General features: G+C 35.6%; 1 protein-coding gene across 6 annotated transcripts in view; it reads right to left on the reverse strand.

Annotated features, from left to right (window-relative positions):
• Positions 1-23600, reverse strand: part of DNAJC13 (DnaJ heat shock protein family (Hsp40) member C13) — a 141417-nt gene that overhangs the window by 70354 nt on the left and 47463 nt on the right. For 5 of the 6 annotated variants that reach the window (XR_014076714.1, XR_014076715.1, XR_014076716.1 and 2 more), the window contains exons 10-22: positions 22602-22768; positions 22415-22494; positions 22163-22332; positions 21610-21709; positions 20376-20483; positions 19504-19659; positions 18691-18747; positions 16196-16317; positions 13879-13954; positions 10256-10351; positions 9353-9496; positions 5537-5619; positions 3953-4106 (exon numbers count right to left, since the gene is read on the reverse strand). Coding sequence is in view for 3 of the 6 variants with exons in the window: in XM_081569827.1 (XP_081425953.1) it covers positions 3953-4106; positions 5537-5619; positions 9353-9496; positions 10256-10351; positions 13879-13954; positions 16196-16317; positions 18691-18747; positions 19504-19659; positions 20376-20483; positions 21610-21709; positions 22163-22332; positions 22415-22494; positions 22602-22768 (1513 nt within the window). In the remaining 3 variants the exon portion in view is untranslated. Of the gene's footprint in view, positions 1-3952; positions 4107-5536; positions 5620-6168; positions 6184-9352; positions 9497-10255; positions 10352-13878; positions 13955-16195; positions 16318-18690; positions 18748-19503; positions 19660-20375; positions 20484-21609; positions 21710-22162; positions 22333-22414; positions 22495-22601; positions 22769-23600 lie in introns of all 6 variants that reach the window. The other variant, XM_081569829.1, reaches the window with a different exon arrangement.

Here is a 23600-nt window from a genome sequence, read left to right on the forward strand (position 1 = left end):
TATAAACTATACAAAATATATATGTATATCCATTTCATTTTTTCCCATAAATTCTGAGTTTCAATTTGTTCAACTCCATTTATTAAGAATATAAGGTACGCATTATGCACTGTTCTAGTTATCAGGGATGTAGCATTAAACTAACAAACAATTCTGTCCTTACAGAAGTAGCAGATAAAAAAGAAATATATATATATGATAGTTGGGTGGTAGCAAGTACTACAGAATAAAATAAAGCAAGGAGGGAGTGAGGAGACAGAAAGCGTATGTGTGCATATGTGTGTGTGTTCATGTGTGTATGAAGAAGGTTGTAATTTTAAACACAGTGGACAGAGAAGGCCCACTCAGATGATGACATCTAGGAAATGACTTGAAGGAAATGAAGCTCTCTGTAGAAAATAGTATTTTAAGCAAAGGGAACTGCAAGTAGAAAAGACCTTGATTCAAGAATATGAATTTCATGTTTTCAGGGAAGCCAGAGTGACCAGAGCCAACAGTGAGAGTATACCAGGAGATGAGATCAAAGAAACAATGCTTGGATTTAGGGGATACATATTTTGTAAGTCATTTTAAAGACCTGAGGTTTTACTAAGTGAGTTGGGAAGCAATAGAAGTACCAGAGTGCTTTGAGCAGAGAAGTGACAAGATCGACTTACACTGTAATAAGATCATACTGCTAACCAAGTGGATAACAGATTGTAGAGAGGCAATGGTGGAAGCACAGAAATTGCTACAATCCCATAAAGAGAAAAGGGCTGGATTCTGGGGAAATTTTGAAGGTGCACTAAATAGAATTTGCTGACAAATTGAATTGGGGCATAAGAAAAAAGATGATTTCAAGGGTTTTGACTAGAAAATAAGGAGCAGTCATCTAAGATTAAAAGACTGTATGTGAACTAGATTTGAGGGAAGAAACAGGGCACAGTTTTAGAGCTAAGTTCTAGAAGTTTATCAGATATCCAATTCATAGGGCAAAAGTATGCAATGTAGGAAAGAAAGTCTAAGGAGAAGATAAAAATAAAAGTCTTTTTTTTTTTCCTTTTAAAAAGTTTATTGTGAAATAATTTTAGACTTATGGGAAAAGTTGCAAAAAGACTTCATATATCCCCTCACCCATTTAGAAGATACAAGTCTTAAAGCCATCATTGTGTGTATGTGTTAGTTGCTCAGTCGTGTCCGACTCTTTGCAACACTATGGACTCTAGCCTGCCATGCTCCTCTCTCCATGGGATTCTCCATCAGTTCAGTTCAGTTCAGGCACTCAGTCGTGTCTGACTCTTTGCAACCCCATGGATTGCAGCACGCCAGGTTCCCCTGTCCATCACCAACTCCAGAAGTTTGCTCAAACTCAAGTCCATCCAGTTGGTGATGCCATCCAACCATCTCATCCTCTGTCATCCCCTTCTCCTGCCTTCAATCTTTCCCAGCATCACGGTCTTTTCCAATGAATCAGTTCTTCGCATCAGGTGCTCAAAGTACTGGAGCTTCAGCTTCAGCATTAGTCCTTCCAATGAATATTCAGGATTGATTTCCTTTAGGATGGAATGGTTGGATCTCCTTGCTGTCCAAGGGACTCTCAAGAGTATTCTCCAACACCACAGATCAAAAGTATCAATTCTTTGGTGCTCAGCTTTCTTTATAGTCCAACTCTCACATCCACACGTTTAGTTCAGTTCATTCGCTCAGTCGTGTCCGACTCTTTGCGACCCCATGAACTGCAGCACGCCAGGCCTCTCTGTCCATCACCAACTCCCGGAGTTTACCTAAACCCATGTCCATCGAGTCAGTGATGCCATCCAACCATCTCATCCTCTGTCATCCCCTTCTCCTCCTGCCCCTAATCCTACCCAGCATTAGGGTCTTTTCCAATGAGTCAGCTCTTCGCGTGAGGTGGCCAAAGTATTGGAGTTTCAGCTTCAACATCAGTCCTTCCAATGAACACCCAGGACTGATCTCCTTTAGGATAGATTGATTGGATCTCCTTGCAGTCCAAGGGACTCTCAAGAGTCTTCTCCAACACCACAGTTCAAAAGCATCAATTCTGCGGTGCTCAGCTTTCTTCACCATCCAACTCTCACATCCATACATGACCACTGCAAAAACCATAGCTTTCACTAGACGGACCTTTGCTGGCAAAGTCTGCTTTTTAATATGCTGTCTAGGTTTGTCATAGCTTTTCTTCCAAAGGGCAAGCATCTTTTACTTTCATGGCTGCTGTCACCATCTGCAGTGATTTTGGAGCCCAAGAAAATAAAGTCTCTCATTGTTTCCATTGTTTCAGAATCTATTTGCCATGAAATGATGGGACCAGATGCCATGATCTTAGATTTTTAAATGTTGAGTTTTAAGCCAACTTTTTCACTCTTCTCTTTCACTTTCATCAAGAGGCTCTTCAGTTCTTCTTCACTTTCCGCCGTAAGAGTGGTGTCATCTGCATATCTGAGGTTATTGATACTTCTCCTGACAACGCTGATTCCACCTTGTGCTTCATCCAGCCCAGCGTATTTCGCATGATGTACTCTGCATATAAGTTAAACAAACAGGGCAACAACATACAGCCTTGACGTACTCCTTTTCCTATTTGGCACCAGTCTGTTGTTCCATGTCCAGTTCTGTTGCTTCTTTACCTGCATAAAGATTTCTCAGGAGGCAGGTAAAAAGTGTTAAGTCGCTCAGTCGTGTCCAACTCTGTGTGACCCTATGGACTGTAGCCCACCAAGCCCACCAGGCTCCTCCGTCCATGGGATTTTCCAAGCAAGAATAGTGGTGTGGGTTGCCATTTCCTTCCCCAGGGGACCTTCCCGACCCAGGGATCAAACCCAGGTCTCCCATATTGCAGGCAGTCTCTTTATTATCTAAGCTACCAAGGAAGCCGCAGGCAGGTAAGGTGGTGTGCTATTCCCATCTCTCTTAAGAATTTTCCACAGTTTTTTGTGATCTACAGAGTCAAAGGCTTTGGTTTAGTCAATAAAGCAAAAGTAGATGTTTTTCTGGTACTCTCTTGCTTTTTCGATGATCCAACAGATGTTAGCAATTTGATATCTGGTTCCTCTGCCTTTTCTTAGCCCAGCTTGAACATCTGGAAGTTCACGGTTCACATATTGTTGATGCCTGGCTTGGAGAATTTTGAGCATTACTCTGCTAAAGTAATTACTTTCTCCATCAGTAAATAACAACAACAAAAAAACCCCATGAGGATGGATGAGAGCACTGAGTCAATAAATATAAATGAAAAGGAAGACCAAGAACTGATCCTTCAGGGCCAACCAACATTCAGCAGTTGAACAATAAGGAAAAATGAGCAAAGGAGGCAGAATGGACAGTGAAGGAGAAAATCTCCGAGAATACAGATTCCCAAAACCAAAGTAAAGAAAGGTTTTTCAAAGGGAAGGCAATGAGTAATAACAAATTATCAGTATGGTTAAGAAATGCAGTTGGGTTAAAGAGCAAAGTCAGCAGAGTTATAAACATGATCAAATTTACAGCTAATAATAAAAATTTAGACACACAAGAGACAATATACCACCACCATGTTTCTTGTTCTTATTTTGTCATTATTCACATCATTATTTTAACAGAGCAGAAAAAAAAAGGCCACATTCAGAATTAAAATAACACAAAAAGTCTATTGAACAAGGTACACGAAATAAAGAGGAACAGACTATGTTTCAACAAAGAATCTACAGGGAAAGAAAACAAGCACAGAACAGATCTAGAATGCATAGGATCAAATTTATTAAAACTCCTACATGAATTTCAGGTACAAAACTGAGGTACTTAACGAAATTAATTTTTAATTTGTCTCAAGCAAAGTGAAAGTTTTCCAATATTTCCTGTATAAAATTATAAGTGAAAGGGAGAGATAAACATTAAGCAATTACAAACTTAAAAAAAGCATAACTCCAAACTAATACTTTAAAAAAATAAATACACTACAAAAATTAAAATTTACCTCAAATTCATGGTGGTTCCAGGAGATAACATTAGCACTACCAAGCTCTCTATCAATATTAAATGCTCTCATTTCAGATTCAAGACTATCTCTCAATTCTTCTCGTGTTTTGAAATTCCAAATTAAGTTTGACCTGGCATGGTCCTGACCAAACCTAGATATACATGTAATCAGAAAATAGTGGGAAGCAATAAGTAATTTTAAAAATCTACAAATATCCCTAACAATAACTTATAATAAGCAACAGGAGAAGTAATAAACTTTAGCAAACATAAATAAAGAAAATAAAACTCTGTATAGTATAGTAAAATATTAATAGTAAAATTTCAGTCACAAGTGCTCAGTATACAAGTGCTCATTGTAAAATTCTTTTACCTGTTCTGTACATTTGAAAGTTTTCATTATAAAATGGTGAGGGGGAAAAATGAAGCTAAACCATAAAACAAATCTGTATGGATTTCAAAACAAGGAACTGATACTTCAATTTTAATATTTATTGCTAATATAAATTAAGAAAAGAATTATAAATAGATATGACATTGCAGGTTGGGGGGATAAGAATTTCTGGATAATTGAGTGTGGAATTGTGTGGAATGAGCAACATTCCAGATTAGAACTTTACAAACTATCCAAGAAAAAATACCACCAAACTGCCAACTTCTGATGAATATTTTCAAAATATCTTTCTTTTATTCCTGGAAATATTTAACTATCATAATAAATTTGAATTCAAGTCTGAACTAAGGGTGGGTGGCCTTCATACCATTCACTTTTAACTTGCAATCCTCCTAAAAAGTCCGAAAGCAGAATTTCAAGGGAATTCTAGGGAAGACAACATAACTGAGAAATTCCAGAAGAAGAAAACCAAGGAATATTCTTAAGGCCATACTATAAACATACTATACTCATAAAGTACTGTGAGAAGATTCTAAAGCACTTATTTCCCCCTATATAGTCAATAGCAGCTTCCAGACTGAGTACTGTGAATTATCTCAAAAAAGTTTTTGCAAACTCCGCAAAATGTTTCCAAGTCCTTCAATGTGTGTATAACTGTGAATGTGTGGGAAGGGTGTTAAGATGGAGGGTGCTGGGAGGTGGTGGGATGAAACAGTAGATGGGGAGGAGAGGCTACCATATTAGAAAGGCTGAAAAAGTATACGAGGACAGCTCACTGGATGTCCATTTCCCACAAGTCTCCTTATGTTTTCATCATCCAGCTCTTTTAAGACTGTATGTCCAACAAGGCTTAAAGAAGTTACAGTTATATCTAAGCCAAAATAAAGTGTTTTAAAGTAACCATCGCTAAGCCTTAATAATTCTAAAAGTTCTTTTGGGTCGTCAGACTACCAACACTCTATAAAAAGTCTTAATTTTATGAAAGCATCACTAATCATACCAATCTTTATTTTTTTAATCATACCAATCTTAAAAGCTATAATTCTTGACCCTGATAGCATAAAAAATACCCACAGCATAAAGCACTGCATTCAGGCAAAAACAAACAAACAAACAAAAAACAACTGTCATGATTTTTCTAAGAGCAATGCTAAATTTAATTAACTGGAAAAGAGGCTTAAAGTTTACCTATAATAGAAGAGATCCCAGTTTGCTTCTATTTTTATTCTTTGTCTTCTCTTTCGAAGAACTACTGGCTTTTGATTTATATTCTGGAAAAGAAAAAAATGTCATAGTGTTCAATCTGGAACTATTAAGTAAGCTCAATGAGACTACCACTATTTTCTAAGTGATGAGAAACATTTCCGTTATCAAATTTTGGCAGAGACAAAATTAATGAGACAGAATCAATAAAATATAATATAGAATATGAGATTATATCACAATGTATTTATAATACTTTGTCAGCATATATTACTATAGTGTTGCTGAAATAGTTTCCATGTAGCCTGAAGTTATTTTTTCAAATCCAAATTTTGTTCATAACAGTCAAAAACATGTGACTTAAACATTTACATGCAGTTAATATAAAAATCATATCACAGCAAAACAATAAACACAAAAGATTAGAGGTTACTAAATTGCTAACAAAGCCAGAGGACCAAGTATAAATTAAAATAGCTGATGGACAAAAACTAAGTAGCTATATTCAGACACAGGTGAAGTACAACTTGAATTTACTAAACAAAGAATATCAAAGACAACTTCACATACCAGGCAGTTTAGTGCATGTTACACATGTAGCAGGGACTTAAACTCACCATATTGTTTCTGTCCTGAATTTAATTGTTAAAAGGGGGCAAAATTTTTTTTAAAAAATGAGTGAGCCTATATCTCTATACTATCTCTATCACACAAATTCCGCAAGGATGCCATCGTATAAATTATCTTTAAGACTAAAGGCCCACCTACTTCTCTAAAGTCTATGAACTGAATTTTAGGCAGTCATAAATGTATCTGAGAATTCAAAGAAAGTTATGGCCCTATTTCACAGAAAGGCACATACATAAGGTTTATAACTGGAGAGGAAGATTTCAAAGATTTCTTGGAAGTCTGAAGGTTAAGAATCTTTGTTCCAAGTAAAATATGTAGATATTTCAATCATGAAATACTAATCATCAATGTGACAGAAGCTAAAAGTAGAAAGTAGCATAGATTAAAACACGGAAGTCAGTAACTTCACTAAGGAAGTGGCAAACCATATAAAATAAACCAACAAAACAGAGTAGATATCACAGAAAGAATAAAGGCAAAGTAGTAAATTTTAAAAAATGAATGCTGTTTGAAATATAAAACATACTGACTAAAGAAATACTCCCTACAAATTTTAATTCTATGCATTATCATGAAAATTAATGTTAGGTAACTTGAATAAAGTATATAAATAGCTCAAAATTTTAGTTTTAACGATAAACCTTTCCTTAAAACTTCTAATTAAGTAATACTATCTTCAATTTCCCCTGCCCTCAGGACAAAAAGCTGGGAGTCTAGAGTTATAAAAATGTAAACACTATGCAGAAAAAGGACAACCAGCTCTTCATAAACTAAGCTGACTGATTTAGAGACTTAGGTTAAAAGCTCTAGCTGGCTAAACAAACCCCTAAACTGTAAACAAATTTACATAACATAAATAAGAAAAAACCAATTCTATACATTAGCCAAAGGTTATTATTAATCCAACACAGAACATCAGCTACAAATGGAACTGACTTCCTAAACATTCTGATTACATAAGAAATGCAGGTCATTTTAAGACTAAACGGTTAATCTGGACAATGATTAATTTTCAGACTTTAGTTGAAGCTCATTAATTAGATATTTTGATACTAATATTTCTATGAATCAAGTAGTCACAAAGATTTTCACTGTTTCATAAAGAAACTAATGTTGAAAAGAGTACTCTGGCAGAAATAATTAGTTTACTACCACAATAATTTACTGACTAGCATATTAATATTTGGTGTCATTATTTCCTTAGCACTTTAGCACTCATGCAAATGAAACCAACTGACTGATAAAACATTATTAAAAATAAAAATATTTGTTTTCCATCTGAATTGTTATCTTTATATAATAGATGCCATCTACATTTCTAGCTAAAATATCTTTGTGTTCAATTTTATACTGGATACATGTTATGTATGAAATCTGATGCAAAAACTTATTTTCTGTATAATTACACCCAACAGCTTGAAACAACTATTACTTCAGCAATGGGTTTAACTACCTGAAGCCAGAAGCTTGCTATTTTTAATAACTGTGAATATCATTCATATCTAAAGCCTTTCAATTTTCAAATGCTATAACAATATTATCATGACATGTATTGCCTTTTATTATACATACTTTTAATATTAACTTCCTTGTACATCAAAGCAACCTCAAAGGAGAAAAGAGGTGCTGCTATTCTGATTTTATGAAAGAGGAAAATAAAATTCTGAAAACCCTTAACTTACCATATGGGTTAGTAAGTGACAGAACTAGGCTCAGATGTAGGTTAACCAATTCAAAGTTCAGTCTTCTTTTTACTATCCTAGACATTTGAAAGCCTATCTATTGATTCTTTATAGTGATATGTCCCTCATACAAATTAACATTAACTCATTATGTTCAAGTTCTAAAGAACTGAATTTTGGTCTCAATTTCAGATAGACACATAAGATAATAATATTTCTGTTCTGGTGCACCTGATGTCTTGTGTTTAGATATTCTGGAAATTCGTTAAGAAACCTTCTTGTTTTTAGAAACATATTACTTTCCTTGAATAAGAAAACCGCTACCATAAATCAAGAGATGGTTCAAGGGAAAGAATATAAATGTGGTCAATAAAATCTGAGATCAAGTCAACTTTTACATGAAACCTTAAGCCATTTTCAACCACTGTACATTCCAACTCAGACAGAAGGACGAACATTACAGGATGAGGTTCTCTAGCACATACTACATGCTGAAGAATGAAACAAACTGTTTCAGATCTGACCTTGAATTGAGGAACTAACAATGAAATTCAACTACATACAGTAAATTTAACAATGTTAATCTTATTTTCAAAATACTTGTCTCAAAAAACCTAAACAAGAAGGGCAATTTTATTTGAATAGATAACAAAACAAAGTTCAGAGAAGGAAGGAAAAAGATGTATATGAATTTAGAAGTATGGAAACTGTTAAGTTATGGAAGAAAAATTAAAGAGTGGAAAGTGAAAGTGGCAGTTGCTCAGTCATGTTCAACTCTTTGTGACCCCACAGACTAGAGCATGCCAGGCTCCACTGTCATGGACTGGAGCCCACCAGACTCCTCTGTCCATGGAATTCTTCAAGCAAGAATACTGAAGTGGGTTGCCATGCTCTTCTCTAGGGGATCTTCCCAACCCAGGAACTGAACGCAGGTCTCCCACATTGCAGGCAAATTCTTTAGCACCTGAGCCACCAGGGAAGCCCAAGAGTGGAATTTTATATTAAATAATTAAAATCCTAACCACTGATTCCGGAGAAGGCAATGACAACCCACTCCAGTACTCTTGCCTGGAAAATCCCATGGACGGAGGAGCCTGGTAGGCTGCAGTCCATGGGGTCGTGAAGAGTCAGACACGACTGAGCGACTTCACTTTCACTTTTTACTTTCATGCATTGGAGAAGGAAATGGCAACCCACTCCAGTGTTCTTGCCTGGAGAATCCCAGGGACCGGGGAGCATGGTGGGCTGCCGTCTATGGAGTCGCACAGAGTCAGACACAACTGAAGCGACTTAGCAGCAGCAGCAGCAATCACTGATTCATGTAACTACGAATTAAGAAGAATTTATATAAAATATAATCAGAACTAGGTGACATTTCCTCAGGTGTTCCATCAAAAGTATCTGACTACCATCTCTATGAACAGCGACAACTGAAGTAACCTAGGATACATGGAAGTCTTAGAAGTTCAGAAGAAGACTTTATTTTTACCTCTTTTTGTGCAATGCCCATTCTATCCCTCCAGTGCATTAAGACAAGATCCACTTTTTCTTTGGCAAATTTTTCAACTTCTTTAGCAGCTTTTCCAGCTAGTCTTTGCCACTCTGGAACTTTATTAAATTTTCCATACTGATCCTATTAAATAATGTTGAATTCGATTACAGTCCTATATTTGTGAATTTATTTTAAAAATATAATTAGAGTGAGTCACACTATTTTACATGGTTAAACAAATATTCAGGAAAAAAAAAAAACAGTAGAAAAACAAAGTGAAAATTTCCACAACATATTATATATTTTGTCCAAGAAATCTTAACTTTTCTATTTTTCAAGATGAATACTTTTAGAAGGATAGCAAGATATAAGTGGGAGATGGGTGCAGAGAAATGAGTTGAAGAAAGGAAACGAACACATTCTAATTGTTATTATATGACATCATTACAACAGCATATCTTGAAAGTCATTAAGTAATTTTCTCAAAGATAGCCCAACATTAATAACTAAGACAGCTTTGTAAAGGAAAAAAGCCCTACCTAGATTAATTTTTTCAGTGTTAGCCTCTTCCACCATTCAACAATTATATATTATGTGTTAATATCACTTTATACATTTGAAACAAATTTTTAAAAAATCCATTATTTAATGTGCCTATATGTTGAGTTGGAGGAAAAAATACAAGATTATTACTATTCATAAAATTAGATTCTGGTGATAACTGCTTAATTCTAAAGATTATAGAACTGTACACTAAAAATAGGTAAAATTTTGGGGATGTAAATTTTATTTCAATAAAGCCGTTAATAGTAATAACCTAAAGGAATACTACTATTTAAGAGTGTTTCACAAAAAAGTACTCTTTCATACTGAAAAAACACTTAGGACAAGGATATTTACCATTGCTATTTTCACATTATCTCTAACATGCATCCTATCAGTATCCTTCTCAGGAACTGCATCGGAGCTGTCCAAGTATGCCAGCAAGCCTGGGGGCTGAAAACAACAAGCAAAAACAAGAAACACAATCCATTTTCAAAACAACTGCACACACAAAATCTAGCCTTCAAAAACCAAATAAATTAATACGATGATTTAGTTGAAATGGGCGAATTTAATCCAGACGATCATTGTATCTACTACTGTAGGCAAGAATCCCTTAGAAGCAATGGAGTAGCCCTAACAGTCAACAAAAGAGTCCAAAATGCAGTACTTGGGTGTGATCTCAAAAACAACACAATGATCTCTGTTCGTTTCCAAGGCAAACCATTCAATAGCACAAAGTTATCCAAGTATATGCCCCAACCAGTAATGTCGAAAAAGCTGAAAGATTCTATGAAGACCTACAAGATCTTCTAGCTGCTGCTGCTGCTAAGTCACATCAGTCGTGTCCGACTGTATGCGACCCCATAGATGGCAGCCCACGAGGCTCCTCCGTCCCTGGGATTCTTCAGGAAAGAACACTGGAGTGGGTTGCCATTTCCTTCTCCAGTGCATGAAGTGAAAAGTGAAAGTAAAGTCGCTCAGTCGTGTCTGACTCTTCGCGACTCCATGGGCTGCAGCCTACCAGGCTCCTCTGTCCATGGGGTTTCCCAGGCAAGAGTACTGGAGTGGGGTGCCATTGCCTTCTTCTACAAGATCTTCTAGACTTAACACCAAAAAAAAGATGTCCTTTTCATCATAGAGGACTGGTATGCAAAAGTAGGAAGTCAAGAGATACCTGGAGTAACAGGCAAACTTGGCCCTGGAGTACAGAAAGAAGCAGGGCAAAGGCTAATACAGTTTTGCCAAGAGAATGCACAGGTCACAACAAACACCCTCTTCCAACAACATAGAGACGACTTTACACATGGACATCACCAGATGGTCAATACCAAAATCAGATTGATTATATTCTTTGCAGCCAAAGATGGAGAAGCTTTATACAGTCAGCAAAAACAAGACCAGGAGCTGACCGTGGCTCAGATGAATTCCCTATTGCAAAATTCAGACTTAAATTGAAGAAAGCAGGGAAAACTACTAGACTATTCAGATTTGACCTAAATCAAATCTCTTATGATTATACAGTGGAAGTGACAAATAGATTCAAGGGATTAGATATGCTAGACAGAGTGCCTGAAGAACTATGGATGGAGGTTTCTGACACTGTACAGGAGGCAGTGATCAAAACCATCCCCAAGAAAAAGAAATGCAAAAAGGCAAAATGGCTGTCTGAGGAGGCCTCACAAATAGCTGAGAAAAGTAGAGAAGGTAAAGGCAAAGGAGAAAAGGAAAGATACACCCATCTGAATGCAGAGTTCCAAAGCACAGCAAGGAGAGATAAGAAAGCCTTCCTCAGTGATCAATGCAAAGAAATAGAGGAAAACAACAGATTGGGAAAGACTAGAGATCTCTTCAAGAAAATTAGAGATACCAAGGGAACATTTCATGCAAAGATGGGCACAATAAAGGACAGAAATGGTATGGACCTAACCGTGTCCGACTCTGTGCGACCCCACAGACGGCAGCCCACCAGGCTCCACCATCCCTGGGATTCTCCAGGCAAGAATACTGGAGTGGGTTGCCATTTCCTTCTCCAGTGCATGAAAGGGAAAAGTGAAAGTGAAGTCGCTCAGTCGTATCCGACTCTTAGCGACCCCATGGACTGTAGCCTACCAGGCTCCTCCGTCCGTGGGATTTTCCAGGCAAGAGTACTGGAGTGGGATGCCATTGCCTTCTCGGCTAACAGAAAAAGATACTAAAAAGAGGTGGCAAGAATACACAGAAGAACTACATAAAAAATGTCTTCATGACCCAGATAACCACAATGGTGTGACACTCACCTAGAGCCAGACATACTGGAATGTGAAGTCAAGTGGGCCTCAGGAAGCATTACTACAAACAAAGCTAGTGGAGGTGATGGAATTCCAGTTGAGTTATTTCAGATCCTAAAAGATGATGCTGTGAAAGTGCTGCACTCAATATGCCAGCAAATTTCGAAAACTCAGCAGTGGACATAGGACTGGAAAAGGTCAGTTTTCATTCCAATCCCAAAGAAAGGAAATGCCAAAGAAAGCTCAAACTACCACACAATTGCACTCATCTCACACACTAGCCAAAGTAATGCTCAAAATTCTCCAAGCCAGGCTTCAACAGTACATAAACTGTGAACTTCCAGATGTTCAAGCTTGATTTAGAAAAGGCAGAGGAACCAGAGACCAAATTGCCAACATCTACTGGATCCTTAGAAAAGTAAGGGAGTTCCAGAAAAATATCTACTTCTACTTTATTGACTACGACAAAGCCTTTGACTGTGTGGATCACAATAAATTGTGGAAAATTCTTAAAGAAATGTGAATACCAGACCACCTCATCTGCTTTCTGAGAAATCTGTATGCAGGTCAAGAAGCAATAGCTAGAACCGGACACGGAACGACAGACTGGTTCCAAATTGGGAAAGGATTATGTCAAGGCTGTATACTGTCACCCTGCTTATTAAACTTATATGCAGAGTACATCACGCAAAATATGTCGGGCTGGATGAAGCACAAGCTGGAATCAAGACTGCCAGGAGAAATATCAATAACCTCAGATATACAGATGACACCACCCTTATGGCAGAAAGGGAAGAAGAACTAAAGAGTCTCTCGATGAAAGTGAAAAAGGAAAGTGAAAAAGTTGGCTTAAAACTCAACTTTCAGAAAACTAAGATCATGGCATCCAGTCCCATCACTTCATGGCAAATAGATGGGGAAATAATGGAAAGAGTGACAGACTTTATTTTCTTGGGCTTCAAAATCACTGCAGATGGTGACTGTAGCCATGAAATTAAAAGATGCCTGTTCCTTGGAAGAAAAGTTATGACCAACCTAGACAGCATATTAAAAAGCAGAGACATTACTTTGCCAACAAAGGTCCATCTAGTCAAGGCTATGGTTTTCCAGTAGTCATGTATGGATTTGAGAGCTGGACTTTAAAGAAAGCTGAGTGCCGAAGAATTGATGTTTTTGAACTGTGGTGTTGGAGAAGACTCTTTGAGAGTCCCTTGGACTGCAAGGAGATCAAACCAGTCGATCCCAAAGGAAATCAGTCCCGAATATTCATTGGAAGGACTAATGCTGAAGCTGAAACTCCAATACTTCGGCTACCTGATGCGAAGAACTGACTCATTAGAAAAGACCCTGATGCTGGGAAAGTTTGAAGGCAGGAGAAGGGGAAGACAGAGGATGAGATGGTTGAATGGCATCACCTTCTGGATGGACATGAGTCTAAGCAAGCTTTGGGAGTTGGTGATGGACAGGGAAGCCTGGCATGTCTCAGTCCATGGGGTCGCAAAGAGTCGCACCCAACTGATTGACTGAAGTGAACTGATGATTTAGCTACTGAGGATAACATTTATTATATGATAACTCCTTTGATTAGTATCTTTTATATTAAAAACAAACAGATAAAACTGAAAAAAAAAACCAACCCAAACCCTTAACCATATAAATAACTTATCAATGAAATTTTATTCGTTAAGAATATATATTCAACTGACTTACCAAAATGCGTTTCAACAAGTTTGTTGCAGTTGCATTATCAGCTGTCCAGAGTCCCACTAAATGTCTACTTAGCTGTCTGAAAAAAGCAGACGTTGAAAAAGGTTTGCTGCTTTATCTCAGCTAGAACAAAAAGGAATTTTTAAGAACAACATATCATGTAAGAAATAAGACTACAGTTAAAAAAAAAAAAACATTCTACCTACTCAATACTCTGTAATAACCTATATGGGAAAATAATCTAAAAAAGAGGGGAGATATATATATATATATATATATATATATATATATATATGTGTGTGTGTGTATAACTGAGTCATTCTGCTGTACATGTGGATCTAACACAACACCTTAAATCAACTATACTCCAATAAAAATTAATAAAAAATCATTCTGATGTTAAATACTAAAAATTAATATTTTATCTTGAGATATATGAGTTAGTAATTCAAGTATTACTAACATTTTAGTATTTTCTTCAAATTAAAATGCTTCCTTGATGAACTCACCAATTTTCAATGGACCTGAACATGAAGAGGTAGGTTCTTACCACGTATTTTTAAAGACAGGGAAGCAATTAGATTTGATAATATAATTAGTTTGTATAACAAGTCCTGCTATAGTGATCACAGCATTCTGGAATTCTTTCGAATTCTGAACATGAGCAAAAGTCAACTGTATACTTCTTGGCAATATATACTTCTTGGCAAGGTCAGAGATAGAAAATATTTTCAGTTTTGAAGTCTGAACAAAGACTTAAAAAGCACTTTTGAGCTAAAAGAATATTTTGATTCAAAGTGAAAATCTAAGATTCACATTGAATCTAGAACTTAGTCATTTATTAATCTTAATCCCCATGATGATATCTGTTACCCAGACTGGAAGCTTCTCATAAACAGGGAATACATTTTATTCACCACAGACCCTTCTATGCTTTGGTTGGGATTCAATTGCTATTTGCAATAAGAATGAAGATGAATCCTGTGAGGGGAATGACCAAATAACCACTTAGGGGCATATATGTTACATTACCAGAAGAAAACAGTTCAATAAGAAAACCCAAACTGTGCTTTGTTCTGACACCAAAGAAAATAAAAAACACTACTAAAACTGTTCACTCTATGTCTCTCTGGAAGCCTATTAATATATTGAAGTAATAACACATAATTTCCTTCACTGGCATTTGGTAAGTATCGTATTAATGATTCCTAAAAAGATTTTAATTAGAGATAAGAGATAACATTTTATAGCAGCACTTTATAAAAGATAAAGCAATGCCAAAGATAAATAGTATTTCTATTATAATTTGACAGTTTTTCAATATTGTGACTGATCACAGTAGGTAATGCAACTGACTGATTAAACTGATTAACTATAATAAAAAGGAAAACAAACAGGAAAGGACTAACATGGGGGTTTAATGGAATAAGATATTCAATAGTCTCTACTATTTAATATCTTAGCAAATATATAAGGCAGTAGTACATCAAGGAAATAACCTTCTTTTTATATCTTTTTGTCTTCACAGGCAACACTGACGACTACTTTTATGGCTAGTATTTTCAAGTAAGGGATTCAGATAGCTTCTCATAATAGTAAAAACAGCAGAAAACTACTGGCAGAGCAGCATACAATAAATGAAATAAATAAATGAAATGTATATTCTATAATAAAGTAAGCATAAGTCAGCAATTTACACTATTAAGAACATGATTAAAATATTACGTCAGGAATTATAAAGAAAAATTAAAAGAGCTGGAATTCATACAGCAGAGAGTAAACAGATTTGTGTGTTTCCTCATATTTGAAAGATTTCTATAAAAAAGATGATTTGCCTAAGGGAAAATTGTTTAACTGCAAGAGATTTAAGATAGGCTTTATTAGGTAAGGCTGGCTCAATACTGAAGTTTTCTTTATTCTTAGAGTACCTAACAGACCAAAGTTATTTAAAAATCACTAGGTGGGTCATCTACGTACAAGATAGCCAGGAGGAAATATAAGGAGAAAAGCCTTGGGGACATGTGGTTCTAGTTCCATAAGCTACAAAGCACTCTTTTCCATGTTCCAGTCCCATGACTATGCGGTGTAGAGCTTGATGAGCAGAGAGTGGGGGGAAAAAAGCAGTTTTATTTTTTTCCTCCCCGTTATGCAGGGACAGGGACAATGATCTTTTGGGTACAACCTTTCCATAAGGAAAGGACAAGAACTAGGTGAATCAAAAGAAAATGAAACATCTGTGTAATCCAAACACTCTGTCTTATGTAATATCTGAACCCCTTCTCTAAACAAGTTAACTGATAGCAAATTAAATTTAACCTACCTATTTGTAAGCATCCTTTGATCTGAGCTTATTGTAAACATCGCAGTATGCAAGTGTCGAGGTAAGGCACCTTCACTTAGGGCAAGCTCCTGCATTTTTGTAGCAATTTCTTTGTCACCTTCCTTTGGAAAAAGGGTAAGATGATCCCTAAAGCAACAATCTAAAGCAAGCTATTTTAACTTTGTTAATTTTACATCTCTAGATAAAATAATTATTCAGTATACAATGTAATATAAATTAAATATGCAACTCCAATTATCCAAAAATAACATAGGTGAATAATAGTATAAGTCATTTAAAAATATTATTTGCCTTTGGAATAAGGTTTTAATGTTCTAAGATATAGTTATCTCATGAATTATACATTGCTTAACTTTAAAATTAGGTTCATTCCTTGAGTATATATCAGTCAATGAAGGGGAGAGCTGACTTACAGAAATCAGTAATTCCTACCAAAGGCATCTGCAAACCTGCTTGCTCTTGTTGGTAAAGATATATTCACTTTTATGGTGAATACAATACTTTATTTTTTTAAAAAAGAATGATGTGATGTTGAGGTAGTTCTTTCTATTCTAATTTCACTCGGCTAATTTAGACTTGCTTTTACAAAAGGGTAAGATAGATAGGACTACTAATCAAAGATAAACAGAGCTATGAATTAAGCAAGCACTGTGATATTTAAGATGTGTGAAAAAGTAAAAACAATGTTACTGAAAAAAAGTACAAGTATATAGTATAACTGAAGATTCAGAAGTATACAAATGTACATGCAGTATGAATATGTACATATATCATTTGATACAAATGAATGTAGTATGTATATAAATATACATAGTATGTATATGTACATGTATAATTTTGAACATGGTTTGAGAGGAAATTTACCAGAAAACTAACAGCTGTTGTCTCTGGATGGTAAAAATACAGGTGATTTATTTGTTCCTTGTGTTTTTTCTGAAAAACCCAATATTTCTTAAAAAGATCATACACTGTTTTCACAATCAGAAAATAGCAACTTAAGATACTTGCCAGGATTTCGGTGTAAATTAAAAAAAGCCTTCCTTACACAGACACTGCTCTAGTAACTGGCTAGGAATCTGACACCTGTGGCTTGTACTGAAGTCAAAATGGCCTTTTGGTTATATCTGGCACTCATTAAATATTTCTGAATGAATGGCAATATATTAATGGATCAAATCCAGGAAGACACTTTTGTATGGTCTCATGGTCCTAACTGTCCTTGGCGACTTCAAGCTCTGTAAGTGAGAGATGTGGTATTTACTTTGGAAGCTAATATTAAGCATAGAACCCATTAGCTGAAGGGGGACAATTCACTTTTATTTCATGTATACACTAAAAATGCAAATAAACTTTGATGTTCCAACCAATCTAAGTCTATATATAATTTTCAATAGCTGTTTAAGAGTATACTAATACTGTGCTTATTATTTGGCTACTTGTTATATTTATGAACTATAATGGCAGAGTTTTTTGACAAAAGGAGCACTCGTACATTTTAACCAATTATGACAAAAGTATATAAAAATTCAAAAGCCATTAGACTGATGTTGTAAACATCCAGTATGTAAGTTCATATTCATAGCCACGATCTCATCTTCTAAAAAATATCTATCTATCTATCTATACAAAGTCGCTCAGTTGTATCTGACTCTTTGAGACCCCAAGGACTGTAGCCTGCCAGGCTCTTCTGTCCATGGAATTCTCTAGGTAAGAATACTGGAGTGGGTAGCCATTCCCTTCTCCAGGGGATCTTCCCAACTGAGGGATCGAACCCAGGTCACCCACAGGGCAGGCGGCTTCTTTACCATCTGAGCCACCAGGGAAGCAACTGGAGTGGGTAACCTGTCCCTTCTCCAGGGGATCTTTCCAACCCAGGAATTGAACTGGGGTCTCCTACATAGCAGGTGGATTCTTTCTTTACCACGTAAGCTACCAGGTAAGCCCCAGAAAAAAAACACATAAGGCTAAAGCAACTATCCTGAAGAAGCAAGAGCTCATGTCCAACAATATCATGTCCTGATCTCTAGGGCTTAAATATATATGCAGGTTAGCATGAGGAACTTTTTGTTATAGTATTTACTTAATACTACTTGGCTATATAAACTAACTCTATTAATAGATTTCCATATACACTTAGTACCTGAATGAAGTTTCAATACCATCACCACTACCATCCCCAAAAGAAAGGAAGAGAGAAAGAATGCTAACTTTTCTTTTAAAATAAAACAAATAATGGAGGACCAGAAAAATTCATTTGTTCTAAATCTACTTACCTAAGAACTTTAAATTCTTAGTTTATTATTGAAGGATTGTTGTTGCAACTAGTTTAAAAGTAATATAAAGATTTAAAATTACTTTTCTTATCCAGAAATACTACATGTTTCCCATAAAAGACTGAAAGTAACTTTGTCAGCCCAAGTTAAAATAGCCAATCAACATTCAAGTAAGTTGAACTTTCAAAATTGTTTTCTCACCTCTATTATTGCCTTCATAACCAATCCAGCTCCCTTTATAATTGCCATGGAAGGATGCTTTAAAATAGGGAGAAAAAAGTATCACAGAATAAAAGAATTTTATTCCAACATATTTAGGGGTTGCTCTTAAGAGGGATACACAGTTTCAGGCAAGGTATCAAGCCATAAAATTGAAAGTGAAACCCTTTCACCCTTTCAAGCCATAAAGTTAGTAAAAAGCTACATCTCAAAGTCAGTTCACAGTTTGGTTTAAAAATTTTAGGTATTCTTACAATATAGCTTTACAGATACTGAAAACAAAGAGTTTACAGTCGTAGAAACAGCTATCATTAGTGTGAATAATTATATATATTCTACTTATTGGAATGATATCAAATAATTATGATATTAAAATAATAGAAATTGACATTTGTAGGTATAAATATCATATACACACAAGTACATAATAAACATGACGGCATTATATGAAATAAATGTTTTCAATTGCTCATGAACGGCCCTGCTAAAGCTCACCTTAATATTTGGAAATTTATAAAGAAAAGAGAACTTTGAGTTGACCACAGGAAAAAAATCAGTTTTTCACCACTTTTAAGATGGAAAAGATGGGCAACAGAGTCAAAAATTGATCAAAAGCCATCAATAGAGCTCTACATGAAACACCAAGAAATCAGTGAAATATTCTAATATGACAACATACCAGGCTGTATTTATTTAGATTACCACAGAAGCACACATATATTATTTTAAAAACAAACTGGCCAAAAAGTGCTTCTCTCGGATTAGTTGTTACCTGATAAAAGTGTAAGCTCTCACCTGAAAGAGTTTAAAGAGTGTTCTTCCATTGGATGCTACCATCTCCAAGAGCATATCGAACTGCTGCCCTTCTGTTGTCTCACTATATGGAGCACACAGGGCAAAAGTAAGGAAGTCCAAGAGTGAACTAATAACTAGGGCGCCAGTCCCATGATCCTGAAACAAAGTAACATATTACCTTGGCTTAGCATAGAGAGCTTCACTTAAAGCATAGCTAATAATGGGTTTTTTTCTGTTATCCTAGTATGTTAGAAGTAAACATTTAATTTCCCAACATGAGTTTTAAAGTGCTCTCAACATGAGTACTACTCCAAGCAGTACTTGTTTTACTATTGTAGCATATCCAGTGCTTATTGTATCTCAAAAAGAAAACAGCTAAAATTCAGCCAAATTTCAAGAGAATAACCAAGACTCCTCAAACATATATAACTAATGTTAATGTATATTTGTATAAAAAGCAATCTTGGATAATACCTGCAAAGCTCTGGCAATCTGTTCATATTCCTTCTAGATGTTATAGACTGCCTATCTCCAAAACTGTTAACCAATGATTGAGTAATAAAGATTTTATCAGCCTTTTTTAAAGCAAATTATTTCATAATGACATTTTTAAAGCGAGCAGAAAAGTAAAAATCTGGGATATAACTAAAAAGTTAAAGGCTTTGCAATTTATCCTTTCCTAAATAATTAAATAGTCTTAAAAGATACTATTTTATAGTAATAAAGTAAGTGAGCAAGCTGAATTGCAACCAATACTGAACTGAGGGCCACAATTTAAAACAAAACAGAACAAAAACTGTCCATGTTGTACTTCCAGAATATCTTCAATCTGTATGGTATCACTCATTAAGACAAATTTAACTTTAACTCACCACGTGGGAATTAAATTTCTCCAGTAAGTTTTCCAGAAACTTCTTCGAAGAGAGAAGAGAAGCTTTGTTTAGCTGTTCTTGCCTTAAGTCATAGTCATCATGCATGGGCTATTGATTAAAAACAGTGATAAATGCATAAGCAGTTGCATCACACAAAAGTTATTTATAAAGAGTACTCACTGAACACTGAAAGAACTAAAAACCCCATCCTTTAAATTTAAGGCAGCAAGGAAACTTGTGATAAGATAACCAGGCAGAAGTGATGATTTCTCCTGGGTCTGATGAGACTGTGGATAATCTGCCTAACAAGTAAGGGTAGATAGTACTGCACAGGGTACTTTTGAGAGAATAAGTCACAGATCTCCCTCTTAAAAAGCAACTAACACCTATTCTTCCTTCTCCAATTTTATAATATAAATTTGAAATGATAAACTTAGCATGTTAAAGCAAGTAATAAAATTAGCAGCAAATACTTCCTTGTCTCAAGATGATTCTCTTTTGACAATTGGAATAAATTAAGAGCATAAAAAGGATTCCAGCGTGATAGTTAGGAGTAAAGATCAAATTGTAATTCTGCTACTGATTATAGCCAACCTTAGAACACAGTTAAATTACTTTAATGCTCTCAGTTTCATTTTCCTCAGCTATAAAGAGGGAATAAAAATACTTACCTTATTGGACTATGATGAAGCTCAAATGATGTAATTCATGTAAAATTATTTCACACTACTATTATTTTTTGTTCTGGTTTTTCTACTATTCTTTTTTAAATTAAGTATTTTTGTCTGTTCTGGGTTTTTCATTGCTGTGCACGGGCTTTCTCTAGTTGTGGCAAGTGGGGGCTACTCTCTAGTCGTGGTTCACTGGCTTCTCGTCATGGTGGCTTCTCTCGTGGAGCACTGGCTCTAGGGAGCATGGACTTCAGTAGTTGTGGCTTGCGGGCTCCAGAGAGTGTGCAGAGCACACTGTAGAGCACAGACTTAGCCGCCCCGTGGCAGCTAAGTGCAATCTTCCCTTACCAAGGATTGAATCGGGTCCACTGCATTGGCAGGCGAATTCTTAACCATTAGATCACCAGGGAAGTCCTTCACTAATTCTTTAATAGAATTACTTTTAATTAAGATAATAAAATCCACTTTGGGGAATAAATTGAAACAATAAAATCTAGGTTTGTGGAAATATAAATCATCAATCACTTAGAATCAGTTTCCGTGAGAAAAACATCAGTACTTACACACATAAGAGCACAGAGCATATCAACAGCTGCATGGATTACTCCATTGTTGCTCCTCTTGAGTGCTTTTACTACCTTCACTCCAAGACGCTCCCGAAACCTCATGGAACAAAACAACAGCATATAGTAGCAACACCAGAGCATAATTCTATTATTTTATTATAAAAATATAACATAGTAATTATTTTAAGTTTCTACTACATTACTACAGCAATTACATATTCTGAATCCCATATCTGGAACACAACAGTTTTCATAATTTTTTTCCTTTGGCAGGGGTGTTGAAGGTTGATTAAAGCTAAAAGGCTTGAATTTGAACTTTCCATTCAAATTCACTAAAACAAGAGTCAGTAATATCGTGGGTGAACGTATAAATAAGAGTCAGCAATATCATTTCCATTCATCTTGCTTTTTTATATCTCATGAACAGAAACTACTAGATCACCATATTAAAAAGTAACAAGTTTCATCACATATAAAGAGGTAAATTTGTTGATTATTTGCTATTTTGACTTTTTCAAATTCTTATTAAAAAAAAATTAAGGCAACTTACTTTGGAAGCTGAGTAAAAGCTAGAAAACCAGCTTTGGAAGCCACAAGCCTCCTCACAGCCTGGAACTGACTCTCAAGTTCTGCATTTGAAGCAACAACATCCCCTTCTTGGGACAATAATGCCGTTATGGCATTATTGATCAGTTTTTCTTTGTTTTCTGAGAAGAGACCCTAGGTGAGGAAGAGTATTTCAAAAAAGTTTCTATACCAAAAATTAATGACAATGAACAAATTATGATACAATTTATCTTACATCTTGTGTCACTGCATGCAGAACTCCACTATATGAAATGTTAGCGTTGAACCTGAATACAGCATCTGCAAAGTTGCCATCTGTAAGGAAATGAATGATTCAAAATGATTTAGAGGTCTGTACTGTATTTCTTATTTATTGTTAAGTAGATGGATGGAAATGAAATTATATTTAAATCAATACTTACTTGGAGGTGTAGCCAAGAATCTGAGATGAAGGCTCTCTACCTCTTCATCGACAGGCATGCTGAGTAACCCCCATCGCTGACCTTTATGAGTTGATGTCATTTTTACACAAACATCTCTGTTACCAGAGGCTCTTACTCCATCCAGCAAACTTGCTAATAAGGAATCTCTAAGCAAAGTTAAAAATAAAAAGGTTTTAGGATTGATAATCTAGGGAGATTTTCATCTAGAAAGCGGCATAGGCCGTTTTAGAAGGTAACCTGCTCAGGGGGGCATCCCGGGTACAAGGGAAGGACTAAAGAGCAGTGGCAGGAGAGAACCTGACATTCCAATACTAGTTCCTCACTTTCCTGTTTCATATCATGTACCAGTTACCAAAGGAATTGATTGTTAATATTTTCCTCTTGTTTTTTAATTTAAGATTATCTTTAACAGTTTTACTGAGAGATAACTTACAAATCATTCAATTAAAATGTAGAGTCTGGTAATTTTTCATAAATTTATACAGTTGTACAATCATTACCACAATCCAGTTTTTATACATTTCCATTACCCCAAAAAGTTTCCTTGTGCCCATTTGCAAAAAACTCCCTAGCCTCAGGCAACCATTTATCTGCTTCCTTCTCTACAGTTTTACTTATTCAAGAAACTTTATCAAGAGAATAAAAAGACAAGCCACAAGTTGGGAATAAATATTTACAAAAGACACATCTGATAAAGGACTATTACCCAAAATATACTAAGAACTCTTAAAATTCAACAATAAAAAGAATAACCCAATAAAAAAAGCAATTCTGCAGCCTGGGTGGGAGGAGGGTTTGGGGGAGAATGGATACATGTATATGTATGGCTGAATCCCTTTGCTGTTCACCTGAAACAATCACAACTTTGTTAACTGGCTATATCCCAATACAAAATTAAAGTTGAAAAAAAAAGGAAAAAAAATGATCCAAAGTCCTATATGATGCTCTACATCATATAACAACATCAGGAAAATGTTA

The sequence above is a fragment of the Giraffa tippelskirchi genome, chromosome 2 (assembly GCF_054371585.1).
Source record: "Giraffa tippelskirchi isolate mGirTip1 chromosome 2, T2T-mGirTip1v1.2.pri, whole genome shotgun sequence".
Lineage (NCBI taxonomy): Eukaryota > Metazoa > Chordata > Mammalia > Artiodactyla > Giraffidae > Giraffa > Giraffa tippelskirchi.